At 32.7% G+C, this 24,068-nt stretch overlaps 1 protein-coding gene across 5 annotated transcripts in view; it reads left to right on the top strand.

The window, feature by feature from the left end:
- The window catches only part of LOC145695077 (uncharacterized), a 266,388-nt gene that overhangs the window by 236,242 nt on the left and 6,078 nt on the right, over positions 1-24,068 (top strand). For 4 of the 5 annotated variants that reach the window (XM_081771942.1, XM_081771944.1, XM_081771940.1 and 1 more), the window contains 5 exons: positions 7,780-7,987; positions 15,217-15,348; positions 17,432-17,570; positions 18,180-18,259; positions 19,393-19,556. In XM_081771942.1, coding sequence (XP_081628068.1) covers positions 7,780-7,987; positions 15,217-15,348; positions 17,432-17,570; positions 18,180-18,259; positions 19,393-19,556 — 723 coding nt within the window. Of the gene's footprint in view, positions 1-7,779; positions 7,988-15,216; positions 15,349-17,431; positions 17,571-18,179; positions 18,260-19,392; positions 19,557-24,068 lie in introns of those variants that run through there. The other variant, XM_081771945.1, reaches the window with a different exon arrangement.

Here is a 24,068-nt window from a genome sequence, read left to right on the forward strand (position 1 = left end):
CCTCTCCCTTCACTAAGAAAGGCTCATAAAATATTGAACGTGAGATTTAACAAACCAGAGTTGAGTCATAATTGTGTAGAACAGACTCCATAGTTATTTCCGTAACATCATGCATGGCCATTTTTGATCACAGCAGAAGAAGAGATTATATCAAAGTAAGAAAAGCAGATATTTAAACAACGTTATGAATGCGTTACCTAACAGGTGTATTGCCTATTGCTCAACGATTCAATTATTTATAGACTTTCTTTCCTCGTCTAAGTCAAAAAAGACAAATATATATTTTTGCATTTATGTATTTTATTATAATGGAATATAAGTTTATGGAGTATATTTGGAAATAATAGAACATACATCACGATGTTGTATTGTTTTGAAACATATTATTAAACACGGAGAATGCATAGAATGCTTTTTTTCTAGGTATATAAATAGATGTATCACACTTGATTTGTTTTTGCTGAAGAGCAGAAAAAATGACTAGCAAGGAGATTGTTTATGTTTCACCTAGAGAAAAAGAAATTCAGCGTGAATACGAGAAACCCATACTGTTAATCGAGCCGTCTGACCCCGATTTGCCAGATGAATTACGTGATAAAGTGAGAATAATATATCCAACACAAGAAATAGAAGAAGTGCATTATTTTAGACGCTATAATAGATATAATGATGAAATACTCCCGGAAAGTGATGATGACAGTGTTTCAAATATTACCTGTTTTGAACTGGAAGCTAATGAGTGCGACTGTACTAGTGAAACTATTAGTGATACATGTGTTATACAATTATTTAATGAGTATACACCAAATTCAGTATTATTATGTGAAGCATGTTCTAAACATAATGAGAATGAAAAAGATCACAACTGTTTGCTGCAGTATGATTACGAATTATTGCAAAAGGTGTGGACAATCTTGATTAAACGTGAAATGAGAGAGAAAATCTATAAACTTTATATAAAGAAGCATTTTAAAGGTTGTAATATTAAGAACACTTATACTTTGGAGAAAAAATTTAATCTGGTATATGAATACATTACAGACTGTGATTATTATATCAACAAAATAGTAGAAATATTTTTAGAGAAAGATAAACAATTATTTAATTCTGTAAATGAACACTGAGCTCACTGTAGCATATGCATTTGATTGTGTAAGAATAAAAGAACTTGAACTGTTAACTGGATCAATTTGTAGTACTGTAGTATTAAGAATTTAATAGATAACTAACATTGGACTCTGGCAACTGAATTGTCAGGGAGAGGCAATTTAAATTGTTCTCTGGATGACACAAAAATATAACATCACAAAGGTATAACATTCTGAGCTGTTTTCTTCTGATTGTTACAAAAATGAAATAGACCACCCGTAATACAAAATGGTATAAAAATACCTAGCTTGTTATAATGAACCTTCTTCCCTTTTTTTTCATGCTTTTTCTGCTTGCTATAAAAGTGAATAGCTCAAACAAATTTGTTTTTCTATGCTTGGTATAGAAAGTAGACCTTCTCCGCTTTTTTAATTGCAAACAAAATTTATTCATTCTTCAATAGGCTAGTTACCATTGACCTTCTTTGCTTAAGCCACTCAAATTTTTCTTTCCTTTTTCTGCTTGCTATAAAAGTGAATAGGTCAGACAAATTTATTCTTTTGTTTGTTTAAATTGGGTAGACCAAAAAAACAAAAAGCTATAACATGCTGAGCTATTTAAAATGGTATTTCCTTGCTTTTTTCGATTTGATACAAATTTTTCAAAAAGGTATAAAATTCTAAGTCAATTAAAAATGGTTCTCGTTGGTAAAAAAGATATAGGACACCCGAATAAATGGCATAAAAAGTATAGAATGCTGATCCTTCTCCTTTTCTGGTTAGTACAAAGTGTTAATTCTTTCCTTTTTTCTGCTTGGCTAGTTAAAATAACCCTTCTTTGATTTTCTTCTGATTGGTACAAAAAATAGTACAGAATGGTATAAAGATCTGAGTTAGTTAAAATGGTTCTTCTTTACATTTTTTTCTGGTTCATACAAAGCTAAATACTCCATCCAAATTTTGAGTAAAATGGTTCACGTTCGCTTTCTCAAATTTAGCCCTTCGTTTTGTTTAAATAATACAACATGCACTAGAAATTCTAAGTTAGATAAAAATGACATTTCTCCTTGGTACAAAATGGAATAGATCACTTATATTTATCCCTTCGTTTATTTAAATAGTTAATATGGCATATATTTGCTTTCTTTCTTGTTACTCCATCCAACTTATTTTTTGCGTTACAGAAATTCTGCGCTAGTTAAAAAGGTCTTTTTTCGCTTTTTCTTTCGTTTATTTAAGTAGTACAAAATGGTATAAAATACTCAGCAAGTTAAAATGGAAAAGTAGAACACCCAAATTTGTTCTTTCGTTCATTGAGCTAGTATAAAGGTACCTTGTTCGATTTTTCTGATCACTCAAATTTATCCCTTCGTTTGTTTAAATAGTACAAAAAGGTACAGAAATTCTCAGTTAGTTAAAATGGACCTTCTTCGGTTTTTCTCTGGTCTCACTCATGTTTATGCCTTCGTTTATTTAAATAGTTTAAAATGGTCCTTTTTGCTTTTTCTTTTGTTTGTTGAAATAATACAAAATGGCCGTTTTTAGAGTTGACACAAATTATAAGTTCTTTGTTAATTTGAATACTCCAAAATGGTGCAAAACTAAATACTCCATTGCTTATTTGAGTAGTAAAATTATAAAATAGTCCTTCTTCGCCCTTGTTCTTAGGTTGGTACAAAACTAAATAGACAACTCAAATTCTGAGCCAGAAAATCTATAAACTTTATTTAAAGAAGCATTTTAAAAGTTGTAATATTAAGAACACTTATACTTTGGAGAAAAAATTTAATCTGGTATATGAATACATTACAGAGTGTGATTATTATATCAACAAAATAGTAGAAATGTTTTTAGAGAAAGATAAACAATTATTTAATTCTGTAAATGAACACTGAGCCCACTGTAGCATATGCATTTGTTTGTGAATGAATAGAAGAACTTGAACTGTTAACTGGATCAATTTGTAGTACTGTAATATTACAAACATTGGACTGTGGCAACTGAATTGTCAGTGAGAGTCAATTTAAATTGTTCTCTGGATGGCACAGACATATACCAAATGTAACACCACAAAGGTATAAAATTCTGAGCTGTTTTCTTCTGATTGTTACAAAAATGGTATAATGGACCTTCCTGGTTGGTATAAGTCACACAAATTTATTTCTTCGTTTATTTGAATAACACAAAAAGGTATAGAAATTCTGAGCTTATTCCGTCGTTTGTTTGAGTAGCAGAATATGGTATTTGAGTAGTACAAAATGTACATAAAATAGACCTTCTCCGTTTTTTTTAATTGCAAACAAAATTGAATAGGTCACTCAGTTTTAATAGCACAAAAGGTACAAATTGACCTTCTTTGCTTAAGCCACTCAAAATTTATTCTTTCGTTTATTTGATTAGTACAAAATGTTAATTCTTTCCTTTTCCTGCTTGTTTTTCAAAACTGAATAGGTTACAAAAATTTATTCCTTCGTTTATTTGATTAGCTATATTGGATCTCTTTCGCTTTCTTCGTTTATTTAAATAGCACAAAAAGATATAAAATGCTGAGTTATTTAAAATGGTATTTCTTGTTGATACCAAATTGAATAGGTCACTCAAATTTATTCATTTGTTGATTTGTGTAGCACAAAAATACTCAACTAATTAAAATGGCCCTTCTTTGCTTTTCTTCTGATTGGTATAAAATTGAATAGATCACTCAAATTTATTCCTTCGTTTCTTTAAATAGCACATAAAGGTATAAAATGATCCTTCTTCACCTTTTCTGGTCAGTACAAATTCTTTTCTTTTCCTGCTTGGTTTTTTCATTTGTTTGAATGACACAAAAGTACAGAAATTCTGAACTAGTTGTTTATTTGAATACTACTGAGCTGGTTAAAAAGACATTTCACGCTGGTACAAAAAGTAGGACACCTAAACAAAACGTATATAAATTCTGAGCTAGTTAAATTGGTCTTTTTTTTCACTTTTTTCTTTCGTTTATTTGATTAGTACAAAATGGTTCTTCTTTGTTTGGTATAAAAAGTAGAACACTCAAATTTGTTCTTTCGTTCATTGAGCTAGTATAAAGGTACCTTCTTCGATTTTTCTGGTTAGTACAAAAAACAGGTCACTCAAATTAATCCCATCGTTTGTTTAAATAGTACAAAAAGGTACAGAAATTCTCAGTTAGTTAAAATGGGTCTTCTTCGGTTTTTCTGATTAGTACAATTTTGTTCTTCCGTGAAAATCCTTTGGTTGCTACAAAATTAAATAGACTAGTTTAAAATGATATAAAATGATCCTTTATTTTGCTTAATCCTTTGTTTGTTGAAATAATACAAAATGGTATAAAATACTCAACTTCGGTTTTTCAAATGCATTACTTCGTTTAATTGATTTTAGAGTTGACACAAATTATAATTCCTTTGTTTATTTGAATACTCCAAAATGGTGCAAAACTAAATACTTCATTGTTTAAAATAGCCCTTCTTCGCCTTTTGCTGAGCCATTTCTCATGGGTACAAAATTGAATAGGTCACTTAAATTTATTCTTTCGTATATTCAGCTAGTTCATTTTTTCTCGTTGGTATAAAAAGTAGAACATCGAAATTATGAAGTTGTTAAAATGGCTCTTCTTCGTTTTTTTCTGATTGATACAAAAGAAAATAGTCCACCTAAATTTTATTCATACTTCACTTCTTTTTTTCTAGTTGGTACAAAAACTAAACACTCTATTCCTTCGTTTATTTGAATAATGGTCCTTCACTTTTTCCAGTTGGTACCTAAGGAAATAATCCAATCAAGTTTTTCTGGTTCGTACAAAACTAAACACTTCATCCAAATTTGAGTATTACAAAAATGAAATGAAATTCTGAGTTAGTTTTTTTAAAAAATGGTCCTTCTTGCTACAAAATTGGAAAGCTCACTCAAGAGTACAAAATAGTATTGAGCTTCTGAGCCGGTTACATTTATCCGATTGTTTGTTTAAAATACGCAATTATTTCTCGTTGATGCAAAATTGAATAGGTCCCTCAAATTCACCCTTCGTTTGTTTAAATATTAGAACATGGTCTAGAAAAAATGACATTTCTCGTTGGTACAAAATTCAATAGACCACTCAAATTTATTCCTCTTTCACTTTTTCTGCTTTGTACAAAACTTATCCGTTGCTCCGTTTACAAGCTCTCGATGGTCATTATTTTAGAACTTGTAGCAGTTGATGACCAGTTACTAGATTTGGAAATAACACCTCAATACGTGGATCCATTTAAGAGTTATTTGCGTTTAAATATTTGACCTTTGACCTGGAAGGTTATTATTTTAGAACTTGTAGTAGTTGATGACCAATTACTAGATTTGGAAACAGCACTTCAATATGTGGATCCATTTTCGAGTTTGACCTTTGACCTCGATGATCAGTACTTTTTAACATGTACTAGTTGATGACCAGTTACTAGATTTGGAAACAGCATCTCAATATGTGGATCCGTTTTCGAGTTTGACGTTTGACCTCGATGATCATTATTTTGGAACTTGTAGTACCTGATGACCAATTGCTAAATGTGGAAAGAGCATCTCAATATGTGGCTCCGTTTCTGAGTTATTAGGTTTTAAGTATTTTGACCTTTGACCTCGATGACCACTATTTTTGGAACTTGTAGTAGTTGATGGCGTATTACTAGATTTGGAAACAGCATCTCAATATGTGGATCCGTTTTCGAGTTTGACGTTTGACCTCGATGATCATTATTTTGGAACTTGTAGTACCTGATGACCAATTGCTAAATGTGGAAAGAGCATCTCAATATGTGGCTCCGTTTCTGAGTTATTAGGTTTTAAGTATTTTGACCTTTGACCTGGATGACCACTATTTTTGGAACTTGTAGTAGTTGATGGCGTATTACTGGATTTGGAAACAGCACTTCAATATGTGTCTCAGTTGTCGAGTTATTGGGTTTTAAGTATGTTGACCTTTGACCTCGATGATCAGTATTTTGGAACTTGTAGTAGTTGGTGGCCGATTACTAAATGTGGAAACAGCACCTCAATATGTGGCTCAGTTTTCGTGTTATTAGGTTTTAAGTATTTTGACCTTTGACCTCAATGACCACTAATTTTGGGACATGTAGTAGTTGGTGACCGATTACTAAATGTGGAAACAGCACCTGAGTATGTGGCTCCATTTTCGAGTAATTAGGTTTTAAGTACTGTGACCTTTGACCTCGATGACCACTATTTTTGGAACTTGTAGTAGTTGATGACCAGTTACTAGATTTGGAAACAGCACCTCAATATGTTGTTTCGTTTTCGAGTTTGACCTTTTGTTCACGATGGCCAGTAGTTTGAGGACATGCTTATGTCATTTCTGCTATGTTCAAATGTTCAAAATAGGGGTTGAAAAAGTAATCATAAAAGGGAACGAGTTCACCCTTAAAATAGAGGTCGTAAAAGAGAACGAATCTTATGTATTATCTGCTCTCCTATGTAATTTCATTAGGGGTGGAAAAATGGTCATCAAAGAGAATGAATGAATACACCATCTAAAATGATTATCTGTAGACCGTGGGTGTTCGATTGTAATCCTTGCTCGTTATGTTAAAATAAGGGTTGAAAATATGCTCATAAAAGAGAACGAGTTCACCCCTGCTATGTTATGTGTTCGTAATCTTATGTGTTATCTGCCATGTTAAAATAGGGGTTGAAAACGAGTTCCCCTTAAAATGGAGGTCGTAAAAGAGAATGAATACACCCTTGTTATGTTACGTATTCTTATGTATTATCTGTTCTGTTGTGTGTTGCGTAGTTTTATGTGTTATCTTCTCTTCTATGTGTTCGTAATGTTAAAATAAGGGTTGAAAAAGTGCTCATAAAAGGGAACGAGTACACCCTTGCTATGTTACGTAGTCTTATGTTCTGCTATGTTAAAATAGTGCTATGTGTTATCAGCTCTTCTATGTGTTCGTAATCGTATGTGTTATCTCCTATGTTACAATAAGGGTTGAAAAATATGCTCATAAAAGAGAATGAATACACCCTTGAAAAAGTGTTCATAAAAGGGTACGAGTCTTATGTGTTATCTGCTCTGCTGTGTGTTACGTAGTGTTAAGTGTTATCTGCTTTGCTATGTGTTCGTAATCGTATGTGTTATCTCCTATGTTAAAATAGGGGTTGGAAAATATGCTCATAAAAGGGAACGAGTACACCCCTTCTATGTTTCATATTCTTATCTGTTATCTGTTCTGCTGTGTGTTACGTAGTGTTATGTGTTATCTGTTCTTCTATGTGTTCGTAATTAACATATGGGTTGGAAAAGTGCTCATAAAAGGAAATGAGTTCACCCCTTAAAATGTGCTCGTAAAAGAGAACGAATACACCCCCTTAAAAGTGGTCATAAAAGGGAACGAATTCACCCCTAAAATGGAGGTCGTAAAAGACCGTGGGCTCACGGTGCACGGTGGTCATTTTCTCAGTGGCTTGTGAGTTGGCTAAAACTGGCTCAGGTCTGTTCCAGATCGATCCATTTTTTACTACTAATGCTGTATTGGATGAAGACTTAATACTCCAGTTCCACGATGGATGAATCAGAGCTCTTTTGCAGGCTAACGGTCTCACGTCATATCAATCAGGCAAGTTGCATTTTCTTAAGGTGTTTCCATTGTTCATTATTGTGATAACAATATCCTATATATAAAATTCTCTTTTGCAGCGAAACAACAACCACACTTCGAAAACAATCTGAATCTCTTAAGCAACAGTTGACAAAGTATGATCATGACATAAAATTCGGTAAGATTCAAAAAGCTCAAATTGACAAAGCAATTCAGGATGACCTCAGACGCCATGAATCATTTATGAGCAAAGCGAATAGGGATTTAGAAGAATCACTCAAAGAACTAGATATATTAACGAAAAAGGTAATGTTACTCGTATCTTTTTATTTATTACTATTTATGAAAATGGGTGTAAATTTGTAAAACTAAACAACCTTGATTTGAATTGAACTGTGAACATTAAGATAATGGTGTCCCGTGTTTCTTGCTATAATGTCATGATTTGGAGAGAATTATTTGAATCAGGAAGTTGCGTGGAAAGTGCAATATAATTGGAAAGGAATATTATTGTGAATTTAGCCAGTTATACTGAGACAAGAACCAGTTTTAAAGATGTTTGCGTTATTATACCATATGTCTACTATGTGCATAAATATTTACTGTTAAGTATAACTTTATGAGTATGATCATTATCACCAAGGTAAACTATTAATTCTCCATTTAAATTTAAATATTTTGCTATAATATTTAGTCCAGTCCACGAAGGGAAAAAAAAGCTGATTAGAAAAAATAAATTTTGTAATTTGGATTGTAAAAGTGTTCAGATAACCTTCCAAAAGAAAACCTCATGCCTGTACAACAATATACAAAGGTAATAAGCAATATCGTGCCCAAACACTATCGCTTGGGGTGTCTGCGCGGGCGCGGAACGCTCTTGTACCAGTCGCTTACGTGTTGCATCTTTCATCTTGCTTAGTTCTACTAACGCTCCGAACGTGTGCAGACGTAGCCTGTGTGTATAGCGTTCGTGCGTTATACTGACATTATTACTAGCTACTAAAATGAAAATGAATGATTATTTTAATATTTCGTATTAGCACCGGAATAACTATTAAAGTTTAGAGAAACTTACAAACAGAAGAAAAGTTTTTGATAGAAAAGGTACTTATAAATATAGATTACGATAAATATTGTTTACATAACATTGGCTTCAAAGTTCCAAACCACAGTATAAAATGTGAAATCTTAAGAAGGTTGACTCATTCTTTTGCGTGATTTGACTGATTGTTTTAATATGCTGACTAGCAACATTCAACAAGATGTAATTTTAAAACAACTTTTAGTTTATTCTTTATTTATACGTTCGGTTTTAAGCACATTGAATCTAAAAGAGTTCTAATGTTGTAACAATACGACAAAGAACTTATTCTGCTTTAATTGACCGTCATTTTCCATTATATGTTATGTTATGTTTTCACTTTTTTTATTTTTCTTTATAATGATACTGTATTAGTAACGAATTACCGTACGAATTTCTGTATTTTTACTTAAAGCTGTTCACAGCACTATAATAAAGATTATTATTATTATTATTATTATTATTATTATTATTATTATTATTATTATTAATAATAATAATAATAATAATAATAATAATAATAATAATAATAATAATAATAATAATTTTTCAATAAATATTTTATATAGTAGGTGCAGTATTTCACTGAGTTCGATACGAAATCAAAGCATGTAAACAGCGCGATTGTATGAATTTTCTTAAAATATTGCATTTTCTACAAATTTTTATGACTACAAATTATTCATAGGGCCGCGGTGGCTCAGTGGTAGAGCGTTCACCTCTGGTGCTTGGGGTCCCGGGTTCGATCCCAGCCTCCGCCAAATGAACTTTGTGGTGGACAAACACCGTGTGCGTGGGTTTTCTCGGGGTTCTCCCGTTTCCTCCCACATTCTTCAATCCACCATTTCATTCATTACTCATCATCACCGTCTCCTTTAGCCTAACCGGCATAACAACGTGACGTAAAACTCAAAGATTTCATTTCATTTCATTTTACATATTATTCATTCAACATTAATTATTAATTGATACGATGGAATGGATATTATTAATAGAAAATAGGAATTCTCACCCGTTAAAACATCCAAAAGACACGGAATCTACGAATAATCTTTAGGCACTCCTCCTCAGAACATCTAGTACCAAAGACATTTTATTATCGTAAATTAGGAAGAAAAGGAAATTTTACTATCAAACTACAAATTTATCATAATTGGTTATTGAGCGTATGGAACACATGATAATAATAATAATTACAACTAACCTGAACAATTACAACTGAGGATAATATTCCCTTTCAGCCTATATTTTAGCTTATATTTCCAGTACTTCCCACCGGCACTCTTCTTCGTTAGCTTAGGCTTAAGACTATCTCTATGCTAGTCTTCACATAGTGCTTTTTTCCTTTCTTGTAGCAATAGTGGTGAGTTGCGTAAAGAAAAATATACAAATTTTTCAATCTATATATATATAAAATTGAAAATCACTATGTTTGTGACTCTAAATCCCCTGAACCGCCCTACCGACCTCGATGAAATTTGCAACATGGATGAAGTTCGAGGCTGGACTGGTTTTAGGCTATTCACTTGGATGGTAGAACTGAGGAATGGGGGAGGGGGAGTTGGTATAAAAAATAAATAAAACTTAACTCCTGAACCACTCGACCGATCTTGATCAAATGTTCAATATAGATGAGATTCAGGACTGGGGTTGTTTTTATGATTTAAATTTAACAGAGCAACGTAAGGGAGGAGAAGGAGGGGGAGATATATAAAAATCAATTTATATAGACTGAAAGTGACTATTTTTGTAACTTAATAACTCTTGAATTATAAGACCGACCTCAATCAAATTTTCAAGATACATGAGGTTTGGACCTGGAAACATTTTTGTAATTTCACTTTAACGGTAGATCCTAGGGGAGAGGGGGGAACGTATAAATAGAAACTAATAAAACCTAATAAATTTTGAACCACCCAACCAATCTCGATCAAATTTTCAACATATATGAGGGTCAAACCTTGAGTGTTTTTTAACGTTTCACTTTGACGAGCCAACGTAGGGGAGGGGGGGGGGCGATATATATGTAAAAAAAATAAAATAAAAATGACTGCTTTATGACTTCATCACTCTTGAACAATCCGACCGATCTCAATCAAATTTTCAACATACATGAGTTTAGGGGGCAGGGATTACTTTAGGCTATTCACTTTGACGATGCAAGTAGGGGAGGGGGGGGGGGAGAAATTTGAAAATAATCAAAACTGACCGATATAGTGTTGAATCCATAGTTTTCGAGGTCGATGAGAGAAACAGTGACACATTCATGCTGTTTCAATCCAAGTTTAGCCCTGATTGTTGGGAAGAGGGAGGGTGCAACGTAGGGGAGGGGGATAAACATTTAAAAATTATCGAAAATGACTAATATTAGTGTCGAACCATAGTTTTAGGAGTAGCTGAGATTAACATTGACAATTCTGATGCCGTGTGCAGCAGTACGGAAGAGGGGGAGGGGGAGCTATATATAATAATGATCGAAAATAACCAATATTAGTGTCTAATCCATAGTTTTCAGCATCATTCAGATGAACAGTGATATTTCCGATCCGGTTTAAATCCAAAATCATCCCCACCACTTGGGGGAGGGGGAGAAAGCGAGATATGAAAATGATCGAAAATGACCACTATGTGTCGAATTTATAGTTTTGTGGGTCTTTTAGATGAACATTGATACTTTCGATCCCGTTTAAATCCGAATTCAAACCCGCAACTTGGGGGAAGGGGAGGAAGAAATATTTAAAAATAATCGAAAATGACCGATATTAGTGCTGAATCCACATTTTTTGGGTTGCTTGGATGAACGGTGACACTTCCGATGCCATGGCCCGCAACATGGGGGAGGGGGAAACATATATATAGTAAGACTATCCATGGCTTTGGATTGATTATTTTAACAAAAGAAACACTGACCAAAGCTTAAAACACACTTTATTTTAAATTATAATTTGTAACGGTTTCGGATATCTAACATATCCTTCTTCAGACAATATCGAAAATAAATGAAAATACAGACATATATATATAGCCATTGTTATGACAAAGTTTAAATTCTTTAACAGTCATATATATAGTCATTATTATGAAAAAGTTTAAATTCTTTCAACAGACATATATATAGTTATTGTTGTAGTTTTTTTTTTCCCTTCTATTTGCCGAGGCCTTTAGCCAATCCCGTAAGTCTTCTTGTTCACTTTCCAACTAATCACATTCCGTCATTTTTTGTTCTTATAAGGGCCTTTTTTTTATCTTCTTGTCTATGCTATCCAAACTTCCTTGCCATAATTCATTAATAAGTAAGCCTTCTGTCCAGTTCATTAGTTTATCTCTTCCTACCTTCTTTATTCAATCTGCTTCTTTCCACTTCCTTATTATCATTATTTTCTCCATCTCCAATACTTCCGTCTTATCCCAATTAATTCCGTGATTCGTCTCCTTAACATATTTATATATGGCATTGGTATATTTCTTCCTTCTAACATCATCTTCATGTTGTTTTAATCTTTCTTTCACTCTCTTTCCTGTCTCTCCTATATATGACATATCGCAGTCCTTACACCATACCCTCTAGATAATTCCTTCTTCCTCTTCATTAATCTTTTTAGTTCCTTTTCTATTCTTCTTATTTATTGATCTTAATAAATTTCTCCACTCTTTCTATAAATTCTGACTCCTCCATTCCTCAATAAATTCTTCAATTTCTCCGTTTCTTCTTCCATACTTTCTATACCATGCCATTTTCCACTCTCCCTCTCTTCCTCTTCCTGCGTTCTTCTTCCTTCTCTAATCCTTTTTGCTGTAACCGTTCTTCTCTAATTGTCTGTAGAATTTCTGTATGATCTCCTTCCTTCCTTCCTCTTCGTCCTCCAGCATTTCTATTCTTCTTATCATGTTTGTTACGAAATTTCTCTTTGTACTCCTATCCACGTCGCTCCTATCATGGCAGCCATATATAAACATGTTAAGGAGACGAATCACGGAATTAATTGGGATAAGACGGAAGTATTGGAGATGAAGAAAAGAATGATAATAAGGAAGTGGAAAGAAGCAGATTGAATAAAGAAGGTAGGAAGAGATAAACTGATGAACTGGACAGGAGGGTTACTTATTAATGAATTATGGCAAGGAAGTTTGGATAGCATAGACAAGAAGAAAATAAAAAAGGTCCTTATAAGAACCAAAAATGGCGGAACGTGATTAGTTCGAAAGTGAACAAGAAGACTTACGGGATTGGCTGAAGGCCTCAGCAAATAGAAGGGGAAAAAAAGTACAACAATAACTATCTATATGTCTGTTAACAGAATTTAAACTTTTTCATAACAATGACTATATATATGACAGTTAAAGAATTTAAACTTTGTCATAACAATGACTATATATGTTCATAAGATCATAATGCATAAATAGCTTATATTTTTCATATCTGTAATTTCTTGCTCTGTATCTTAATAATATCATTGTAACATTGGGGTTTTATATTTCCCATCTAAATGTGCTAAAAGTCTTTCACCTGTGCTCTAAAACTCTTTCTGTGATAGAATTAATTTTCATGTTATTTCGTAAGCTTTGCCATTTTGTAAATCATATAATTTAACAGGTAATAAAGTTACTTTTGTAGTAAAAAAAAAAAATGACTATATATATGTCTGTATTTTCATTTATTTTCGATAGTATCTGAAGAAGGATATGTTAGATATATATATATATATATATATATATATATATATATATATATATATATATATATATATATATATATATATATATATATATATAAATGGTCAAAAATGACCGATATTAGTCTTGATTCTATAGTTATTGCGGTCGCCGAGATGAACAGTGACACTTCGGGTGCTCTTTAAATCCATTTTCAGCCCCGACACTTGGGGGATGATGAGGGGTGACATACACAAAAATGATCGAAAATGAGCAATATCAGCATTGAATCCATAATTTTCGGGGTCACTAAGATGAACATTGAAACTTACGATGCAGCATAGATCCAAATTCAGGCATACAACATACAAAGGTGTGCATTTAAATTATTTATTTCAACCCAGCGAAGCGGGTAATATATGCTAGTATATTATAATTTGTTAGTGCTCTAACACTAAATCAAATCTTATTCTATATTCTTTACAATCAATTCCTGTAATATTCTGCGTTGCATATGTCCTTCAACATTATGTAAGCTTAAAACCTTGTGTACACAATGTTACCATATTAAACACTATTGCCAATTGAAGTAAAAACTTAACACTTCATCTGTAATCTGTATGTCTTAAATGTCTAGAATAAAGTATTTAGTCTTAATTTTTGTTTTTATTAATGTGATTTGTAACCATCATGTCCCAGTCCTTCTTAAGATTCCCTTTTTCGGTATTCAAAAGTGGGTCTTTTGTCCTAGTATAATAAGTTTCAAATACGTTCCTTTCAATGTTAGTAGTGGCTCGATGTAACACATACCTTTTGTACAGAATGTTTTGTAGTTTGAAGATGTTCCCATAATTCTGAAACAGCTTCCTTATTCTCGCGCTCTCTAATGTTTCTTTAATCTAGTGCCAATATTTATTTTGGTCTTTCCAATATAGGAAGCGTCACAAGATCGAAAAACATGATATATGCCACTTAGGCTGATTTTGTTCAAGAAATAAGTTTTGTAATGACCTAAAATTCTTTCCATTTTTGGTGGGACTTAAAACTAACCTAAAGGTTAGCAATTTTCTTTAATTTGCTAACCCTAAAGGTTAGCAATTTTCTTTTAGCAATTTTCTTTAATTTGTACAATATTCCTGGGTACAATGGAAATGAAACCCATGGATGGTGTCTTGTTCACGATTTTTTCAAACTCATTTTCCCACTTGTTGAAAAATAGAGTGAGATTTATATTTGAATGTTTTCATCATGGTGAGACTGCAACTACTAGTAGACCATATATTTGATTTTCTATTTAGTTCTTCATCCAAATCCCCCTGAAGTGATACCAATCTGAAAACACTTATAAACAAGATTATTCAGGTTAGTTGTAATTATTATTAGTACAAATTTATCCTCTGAATTTTATTCTACAGAATGGGCAAGCAAAAAATTTCATACCTCAGATCTTCTTTGTAGCAACAAGTTTTCTTTAGATTCACTGAGGAAGAAGTGAAAAGTGCCTGGAAACCGTTAGCAAATTTTGTCTTTGGGATGTTTAAAGGTATAAACTCTCATTTAACATTTCTTTAGATTTGTCGTCATCTAATTTACAAATCATAATTGCTGGACAAATTTTCATCTGATAATATCGCTTTAAAAAATATTCACTATGTGAAAAATTTTAGTAATAAAAATTACTGCTATTGAATAGAAACATGCTATTCTACAACTAAATATAAATACGTTGAAATAGAAATGATATACTGAAGAAATTTATGTCCTCCATTTATCAAATATAATTACTCTAATTTTATTCTAGCGCCAACGATTAGATGAAGAAGTACTCCACGAGAGTAAAACTATCTCAGACTTGGATCATAAGTATAGTGAATGCTCACAACTTCACTCTGATGCCGTAAAGGCACCTTTAGGATACATAGAATCAGAAAAGGTAGTATACATTAGAAACATATGAAATTCAATAAATATTGCCTTTAATTATACTAAATTTTTAATGAACTTTCGAGTTATACAATTTACGAATAAACTCTATATTTTTGAGTATTTGTAGAAATCAAAATTATTATCTTTGTAAAGCAACTTATTGAGTGTTAAAGTGCATTTTAAATTTTTTTCCCAACTACTGAGAAGAAAAGATAAGAATAATAAACTGTTTATAGAAATATAAGAAGCAAGCAACATCGACATCTTAAGGGTGATTACGCTTTTTTTTTTTTTTTTTTTTTTTTTTTTTTTTACCAAATACTATATCATAACTTTTTTCATTTCATTTCAAGTTTTATTATTTGTAGATCTTTTATCTAATAATTTAAACAGGATTTTATCTTCTACATAGATTACAGCGTTCTACACATTGATGTTGCTAATTTTAACTTAGAGTTGTTTTGTAGTTTCTACCGATGTCACTTTATTTTATTTTATTTATTTATTTATTTTTGTTCAATAATAGAGATTCGCCTTATACATATGCATAGATTCAGAGATATATTTTAGCTTACGTACAGGTTTGTTCTGCATGATTTCTAATTCTTTCCTTTCCTTTCCTTTTCTTTTTTTTTTCAAACTTCTCTTTCACAAATATGTTTTTCACCATTTTCCTTATCTTTATTTTGCTTCTTTTCACAAATGTATTTTTCTCACTATTTAGGCTTTTCTTTCTTTCTTTACTTATTTTTCATAGATGAAATTTACTTTTATAAAATCGAACACCATCACAATACTTCTTTTATTTGAATTTAACTCGATTTATACCATCACCAGACATTCATTCATTATTCACAGATGTTCACACACACACACACACAAAGGGAAAATGGCTAATATTTCAAGTTAGTTTGCTGCTGCTTTCGTCAAAGCCTAATTACGATGAGGTAGCAAGTTGGTTAAATAAAAGTGCGGATAACTAAAATTTTCATCTGAGGAGATTGTAGTACTTGTTATGTATGTTTGAACTAATCTCTCAACTCACAAGATGGTAAGCTAAAATATCAATTTACAAGAGATACGATTTTTTCCCGTAGCAAGCAGAACTTAAAACTATCCACATCTTTATTTAACTTTTTAAAAAATCTCTATTCATCTTAAAATCCGACGAAAGCAGCAGGAAAGAAAGAAGTTGAAACTTTGACCAAGTTTTTCATTTTATGAACACTAAAGTAAGGATTTTTAAAAATATTTACAAATTATTTAATTCCATTTTTTAAAATCCTATAATACTGGGACCAGTGGTAGAGCATTCACATCTGGTACATGGGATTCTAGCTCGTGCCAAGTGAGTTTTATGGTGGACAGACACCGTGTGCCCTCCCACTTTCTTCATTTCACCATTTCATTCATTTCTAATTATCACCGTCTCCTTTAGCCTAGCCGGCATAACCGCGGGACATAAAACTTTAGAAGATTTAATTTTTTCTTATAATGTAAAATATTGAATTCCTCGCTGGTGAGCAGTATGTCTGTAATAGAACTGAGATGTCATAAACTTTGATAACATACTGTTATGTTTTATTTGCCTGAAATTATGTGTTTTTACAGCAAATAGATTCTATTCTACTTCAACATAATATACACATTAAAAAAGAGAAAGAAACTAAAGAATTACACGAGACACAAAAATATTTAAGAACAGTAATTTTAAGATGAACAATACCTTTGTAAATAACTGTCAGATGAATATACATTTTATGACACCTAAACTATATTATAGACATACCTCCCAACAACGAGGAGTTCAATATTTCTCATTATGGGATTTTAAAGAATGTTATATAAATAATTTGTAAGTGTTTTGAAATAAATAAATAAATAAATAAATTGAAACTTTCTTCTTGAGTGTTCATAAAGTGAAAAATTTGGTCAAAATATCAACTTCTTTTTCTCCTCATGCTATACTACACATATTCATCAATATATATTCATCAGTCCGTTTTTTTCATAGAACATAATTCGTTTTGTAAACAGGAGTTTATTACAAGAGCCATACTTATTAGTTATATTATAACATTTTGTTTCAGCAACTGATAGAAGAGCTAACGAAAAAATGCAGGGAACTGGAAAAGCAAGTTAGTTCTGCAAAAGCTGTTCTTGAAAGAAAAAAAAGTGAAGCAAGCAAAAAGAAATCAACATATGATAGTATGCATTCACAGCTGAAAGGTATTAAAATCTGAAATATTTTATAACTTTTTTTTTTTTTCAATTTCAAATCAACATGCATTGAAGAATTTATATTCTATGAATCTTGTTACAGGTTCTTTACATTGGTGAATATTATACATGATATTAAAAAAAAAAATAAAACCTGTTACAAGTAATTCTAGAGAAGAAAGAATAATTGGCATAATTTGATTGAAATTGCGTAAATAAGCAAGGATAGATTCAATGATCAATGAAGGAAATCTGCTGCCCTAGATCCTAATTCTTTGTTATATTCTCTCCCCTACTTTTTCAGACAAATAACTACAAAAATGTGTTTCCTATTGTTACTAAAATATTTCTTGTAGTTTACTTACTCAACAATCAAATTTTACATAATTTTGCTTTAAAAAATTTAAGTTCACTGATAAGGGATATCTTGATATAGAGTAATTTAAGGAAATTGGATTACTAGATTTCTTTTATAATAATTATGTCTTACTATTATCTAAATAATTTTAAAATTAAAAAAAAATGCACTTTAATCTAAAATAACCTTTTAAATAGAAAATGTAATCATTACATTACGGGTTTTAATTGTGTAAAAACCAGTTTCCGTTTTATTTATAGGGTTAGAGGATGAAATAGAACTTGAAAAAAATCAAATTAAAGCCTTAAAGAAGACACAAAATGATCTTCAAGAGCGCATAGTAAGTAGAGATATCTAGTGATTAAATCAAGCACTTAATATAAATCGAAAATCGAGAAAATTATATATATATCGATTAGAACTAATAAATAAATGAAGCTTTTTAGTAGTTTTTGTTCTTTCAATGATCAAGCTTCTTAGGAATGCTGCATGCACTTTTTTTTTTTTTTTTTTTTTTCGAGTTCAAATCAATGAAATTTTCTCTTCAATGCGTTCCTTAATTGATGGAAGATATTTGTAGCAGGAAGGGAAATAAACATGTTAGTGTTAACAAATTTGTAATATTAATATTAGTAGAATAATTTAAGTTCTTATAATAATTAAAGGGGGCTGCGATGGCTCAGTGATAAAGCGTTCACCTCTGGTGCATGGTGTCCTTGGTTCGATCCTAGCTTCTATCAAGTGAGCTTTGTGTTGGACAAACATCCTGTGCGTGGGTTTTCTCGGGGGTCCTCCCACTTTCTTCATTTCACCATTTCGTTCATTTCTCATCATCACAGTCTCCTTTAGCCTAGCCGGTAACCGTGGGACGTAAAACTTAAAGATTTCATTTCATTTTTATGATTGTAATCGACTGCAATCAGCTTTAATTTCCGTACATTTACATAGTGTCATTGATAAGAGACATTTTGGTATAATAAATGTCGCAAAAAGCTTTTTTTTTTTTTTTCCTATACTGTGAAAGCCAATCCATAAAGAAAAGTTCAATGCATTCACACATGTAAAATATAAAATGCATAAGTGTAATTAGTGTTAAAGGTCATTTCGAAAGTTCTACATGCTTTCTGAGAAATATCCGGCGAACGATATTTATCTTTAAATATGTTTTCAAATTCAGAAACGTGGACTTGCCGCAAACGTTCTCATTACACAGCAATAAATCAATCAAGTGATATGGATTGTCAGTACTAATCATCATAATTTCCCTAGTTTTCGTCTAATATATGCTTGTTTACATTACAAAATCATGCGAATACACATACATGTAAATATTAAAATAAAAACTTATCGTAATAGTACGAAACATTTTTTTTCTAATTTGATTTACTATTTGATAGTATTCAGATAAATCTATTTAATTTTATATTTTAGAGATGACAATGTTTGTTTTAAATACCATCATTTTCTTTGCAGAAAGAAGGGCGAATGAAGCTAGCTGGCATGGATAAAGAATACGCAGTCCACAATGAGCAAAGGTGGGATGAAATATTGTCGGCAGAAAAGAAGACCTTAGCTTTGCAGAATAATTTCCAGGATATATCTACAACGAATCACCATCTTCAAGACGAAATTGAAAGGTAAATACAAAATCATACAATATTTGCAGGTATTTGTCGCCGATAACCATATCCCAATGTTTCATTCGATTCCGAATACTATAGTTATGATTATCTTCAATGTTATATCGGGAAGCTTAACAATAATGAGTCTTTTGTGCACGAGATGGCATTAGTGTCCCAAATATCAGGGTATATGAGTCACAGTAGATTAGGTCAGGCCTAACGCCATTTAAGAGCTGACAGTAGACCCTAGTAGATATGCAAAAAGTGTTTAAATTCTTATAATCAAATGTAAGATATTGCACCATGACGATGAGTGAACTTTCCAGAAAACGGCGCTATATTTTATAATTTTATTTCGATAAAGGCGGAAATGTTATACAGGCTTCTGAAGAAATTTATACTGTTTATGAATAGGATACGTTATCAAAGGCAACAATCGCTTTCGTTCTGGAAATTTGGATGTCCAAGGTGCTTCTTGAAGTGGACAACCAATCACAGCAAAAGTGGACAATAGTCTGGCTAAAGTCGATCAAGACCCGCGACATTGCCAATGATCTGAACATCCATTTCCAAACAGTTTTAAACGATTTGAAGAAAGCTGGATACAAAACGAAACTCGACATTTACATTTACTTGGTTGAATTTCCTTTTGTGAATCTCTAACGAAACATAATGAGGCGTGGGTTTTCTCGGGGTTCTCCCGTTTCCTCCCACTTTCTTCATTCCGCCCTTTCATTCATCTCTCATTATCACCGTCTCCTTTAGCCTAACCGGCATAACCGTGGGACGTAAAACTCAAAAATTTCATTTCATTTTCAAACATAATAAGCTCGAGTCATTTCTGAAGCGGGTGATCAGGAGTCATAAAAATGAATAACCTAACCTACGACAACAATTTGCGAAAATGATCGTGGGTAAAGTGAAGGGACGCTTTACAGTCTATGGCAATGCCCAAATTGACGCCCAGGAGATTATGCTGTGTTTGGTGAGATTGGAAGGGCATCATGTATCACGAGCTACTGCCGCCGGGCCTATATTGTCAGGAGTTAGCACAAGTGCACCTAGCAATTCAAAAGAAACTGCCGGAACTGGTCAACAGAAAAGCCACCATATACTACTCTGATAACGCTAGACCGCATACATTTTGAGCTAAGGCTAGTAAACCAGCTACAGAAACTTCGAGTTGTGAATGCGGAGCATTAGCCTGGTCAAACATTTCCGCTGGTACGCAAAGTTCGTCAAGATTAAATGATGTCGAGGATACTCACAAGAATGGCTGACTCTCAACCAGTAATATCAACGGAGATATCGAGAGTTCTGGAAATGCTAATCGTAAATCGATTATGTCATTTAGGATAATAGTAGGTCCGATTGTTAGTAAGGATATAGAATGTGCGATTATGATTTAAGATTTTAGGAAATGGAAGATTTGGGTGTGCTTTATGTTTCATGTTTCGACAGATGAACAAAGGGAGGAAAAAGTTCGTGTTTCCGAGATTTGATCAGAATGACTACAATAATCAAGATTTTAAAAATAATAACTGGCAGTGAGTCGACCTTGCTGCGAAACGCCAATCATTGATGTGTGTTGGCAAAAATTTTCCATAAGCGAAAATTCGTTTTCGTAAGTCCAGAGTCAAGAGAATGCTTTTCATTATTTACTAACTGAAATGCAAATTTTTCGCGCCAGGAGAATAAGTTTATAAAAAATATTTGAATTTCCTTTCCCCTCAGGATACGTATTTCAATGAAAGCGTAATAATGAAAATTCCTAAGATACTCTATTTTTAGCATAATTTTGAAACACCTCCTGCCCTAGAATACATCCTTTTATCAAAGTAACATAATAAAAACCCAGCTTGCTGTAGGTATTATCTATGTTCCAAAAGTTATTTCAAACGGACCAGCCATTTTCCCAAGCCGAAAAACTATGGATTCAACTTTAATTTCAGTCATTTGGGATATTTTATTTTTCACCTCTTCTTACCCTTCCATGTCAATGAGGGCTGAACTTGGTCTTAAATGGCAACAGGAATGTCACTATTCGTCCTAGCAACTCAAAACCTACGGATTTGACACTAGTATAAGTTATTATCGATTATTTTTGCAAGTAACCTCTTTTCACTCCCAATCTTAGGGGTGCTAAGGGTGTCGTACTCACACTCTTTTTTTTTCAGATTGTAAGTAATTTGTGTACCAAGTACGGTTCAAATCATTCGAAGCGTTCCAGAGTTATGCTGGAACATACATAAGCACATTTATTTATATATAAATATTGACTGCAAATGTAATGTGCGCAGGAAATTTCCCCAGAGGATAACACAATAACTGACAGTCTACAAAGAAGTTATAAATTCGACATATGAAACCCAGTAGCGTCATTTCCGATTTGGCTTGGGGGTGGGCAAGACCCCTTGATATAAGTAAAATTTCGCGTTTTTCACTGACTTACTACTATTCTATTGATAAAATCTATATAAATATCAAACTCAGGGGGGTAAATGCCCCTCCCTGCCCCCCTAAATGATGTCCCTGATGAAACCTCAGCTAGCGGAATCAATGACTGGTCTCTGTGGCATTATGATCCACTCAACCACAAGGCAACGTTATACAACAATTTCTTGAACAAAACATGTTGCTGTATCAACCATTCTCCTTATTCCCCAATGTCAAGGGACAACATTTCGCGCCTATTTCTGAAATCGGAAGAATTGACGGGTGAATTATAGAATACCAAAAGAATAATTGTTTCATCATCATCATCTAAAGGCCAAGCATTGTCGCTACAACCATAGATGTCTCTCTGCTGTTACTTTTTTTTCATGTTACAGTACGATGTGCAAGATGACTTATTCCACATGTTATTGATGTATAAATGTCTTGGTCATTCTCTATGTTTCCTTCCATAATGTTTGTTATGAAGCACTTGTCTTATCAGATGGCCGATCATCTTACCTTTTCTCTTCCCTATCATGCCCAATACACTTCCGTTTTAATGAACGTCTTTCAGCACATCACGTTGCTCTTCTTCTTTGCCCAGCTGTTCTATTCAATCTTCTCCAGAACTATATTTCAGCAGCTTCTAACTTGCATCGTTCTTGCTTCCCAATGTCCATATTCCGTTTCCATACATCAAAACACTCCTAACATGTTTATAACAATTTTCTGGTTCGAAGGCTCAAATTCTTATTCATTAGTTTTCTCTTATTTTGGAAGGCGAAATTTGCCATCATAATTCTTTTCTTCACTTCTCTCGTACCCAGGGGCGTCATTTCAGACTTCGCTTGAGGGGGGCAAGAGCGCAACCGACATAAGACTTTCTCGTCTTGTACTAGTATATTACTAGACAATCGCTTAAAGTATATGTATTCCTCAAACTCTTGGGGGGGGAATTGCCCCCTCCTGCCCCCCCCCCTAAGTGACGACCCTGCTCGTACCTCTATTTTCATTGGTGATACAGCTGCCAAGGTAAGAAAATTTATCCACTTGTATTCCCTTCAATTCTTATAGGATCGCTTTCTCCCCATACATTTCCTGTATACTTCTGTGGTCTTAGTTTTATCGTGCTTATCTTAAGCTTAAATTTATTCAAGATTATCCCTAGTATTGAAGCATTTTGTTAATATATTTCTCTGCATCTGAAAAATAGCCATGTTATCTACAAAACGTAAACTGTGAACTTTTAGCTCATCTATTTTAATACCTTTTGTTTCTTTTTTCATTTTACTAATTGACTCTTCTACAGACATGTTAAGTAAATAAGATGAGGGTGGACATCCTTGTCTTACGTCTCTTCTAATCGCTGCTTCATGATTATTCTCGTTAATGTTGATCATTGCATTTTATGTTCTGTATTGTGCCAGGATCTACCTTCTATCCTTCCAATCTAGATCAATATTCTTAATTGTTTCAAAAAAGCAGCTTCCAATTGCATTGTTAAATACTATTTCTAAATCTATAAAAGTTACAAATATTTATCAATTTACTTCAAGTCACCTTTCAAGAGTAAGTTGCAATGTTCGAACTGATTCCCCAGTTCCTTTTCCTGCTCTTGATCATCGTCTAAATTTTCTTCAGTCTTTCTATTATGGTCTTTAAGATGGTTAAAATTTTAGAGACATGAGAAAGAAGGAATATTGTTCTATAACCTAAACATTCTGCAGCATTCATTTTCTTGGGCAGTGTTATCGTTTTATTGTGCGAAAAGTCAAGAGGAACTTCTCCTTTTTCATAGCTATCTGCAGTAATATTGTATAGTATCCTTTTCATGCCGTCTCCAGTGTTCTTCAACAATTCTGCACCTGGAAGCATATAATCTGGCCCAATAACCTTTTTGTCATGGAGGTAATTCTATTCTACCGAAGAAACAGGTGGACCTTTTCAACATATCCTCTTATGTTCCTCAACTTCATTCTCTTCCTCAACATATCCTTCTCCATCATATATAGTTCTTCAAGTATTCCTTTCAGCATTTGCTGAACAATTCTTCATTCAACAGCATTTTAGTGTCTTTATTTTTCTGGTATT

Source organism: Thermobia domestica, chromosome 9 (genome assembly GCF_964235325.1).
Source record: "Thermobia domestica chromosome 9, izTheDome1.hap1.1, whole genome shotgun sequence".
Taxonomy (NCBI): domain Eukaryota; kingdom Metazoa; phylum Arthropoda; class Insecta; order Zygentoma; family Lepismatidae; genus Thermobia; species Thermobia domestica.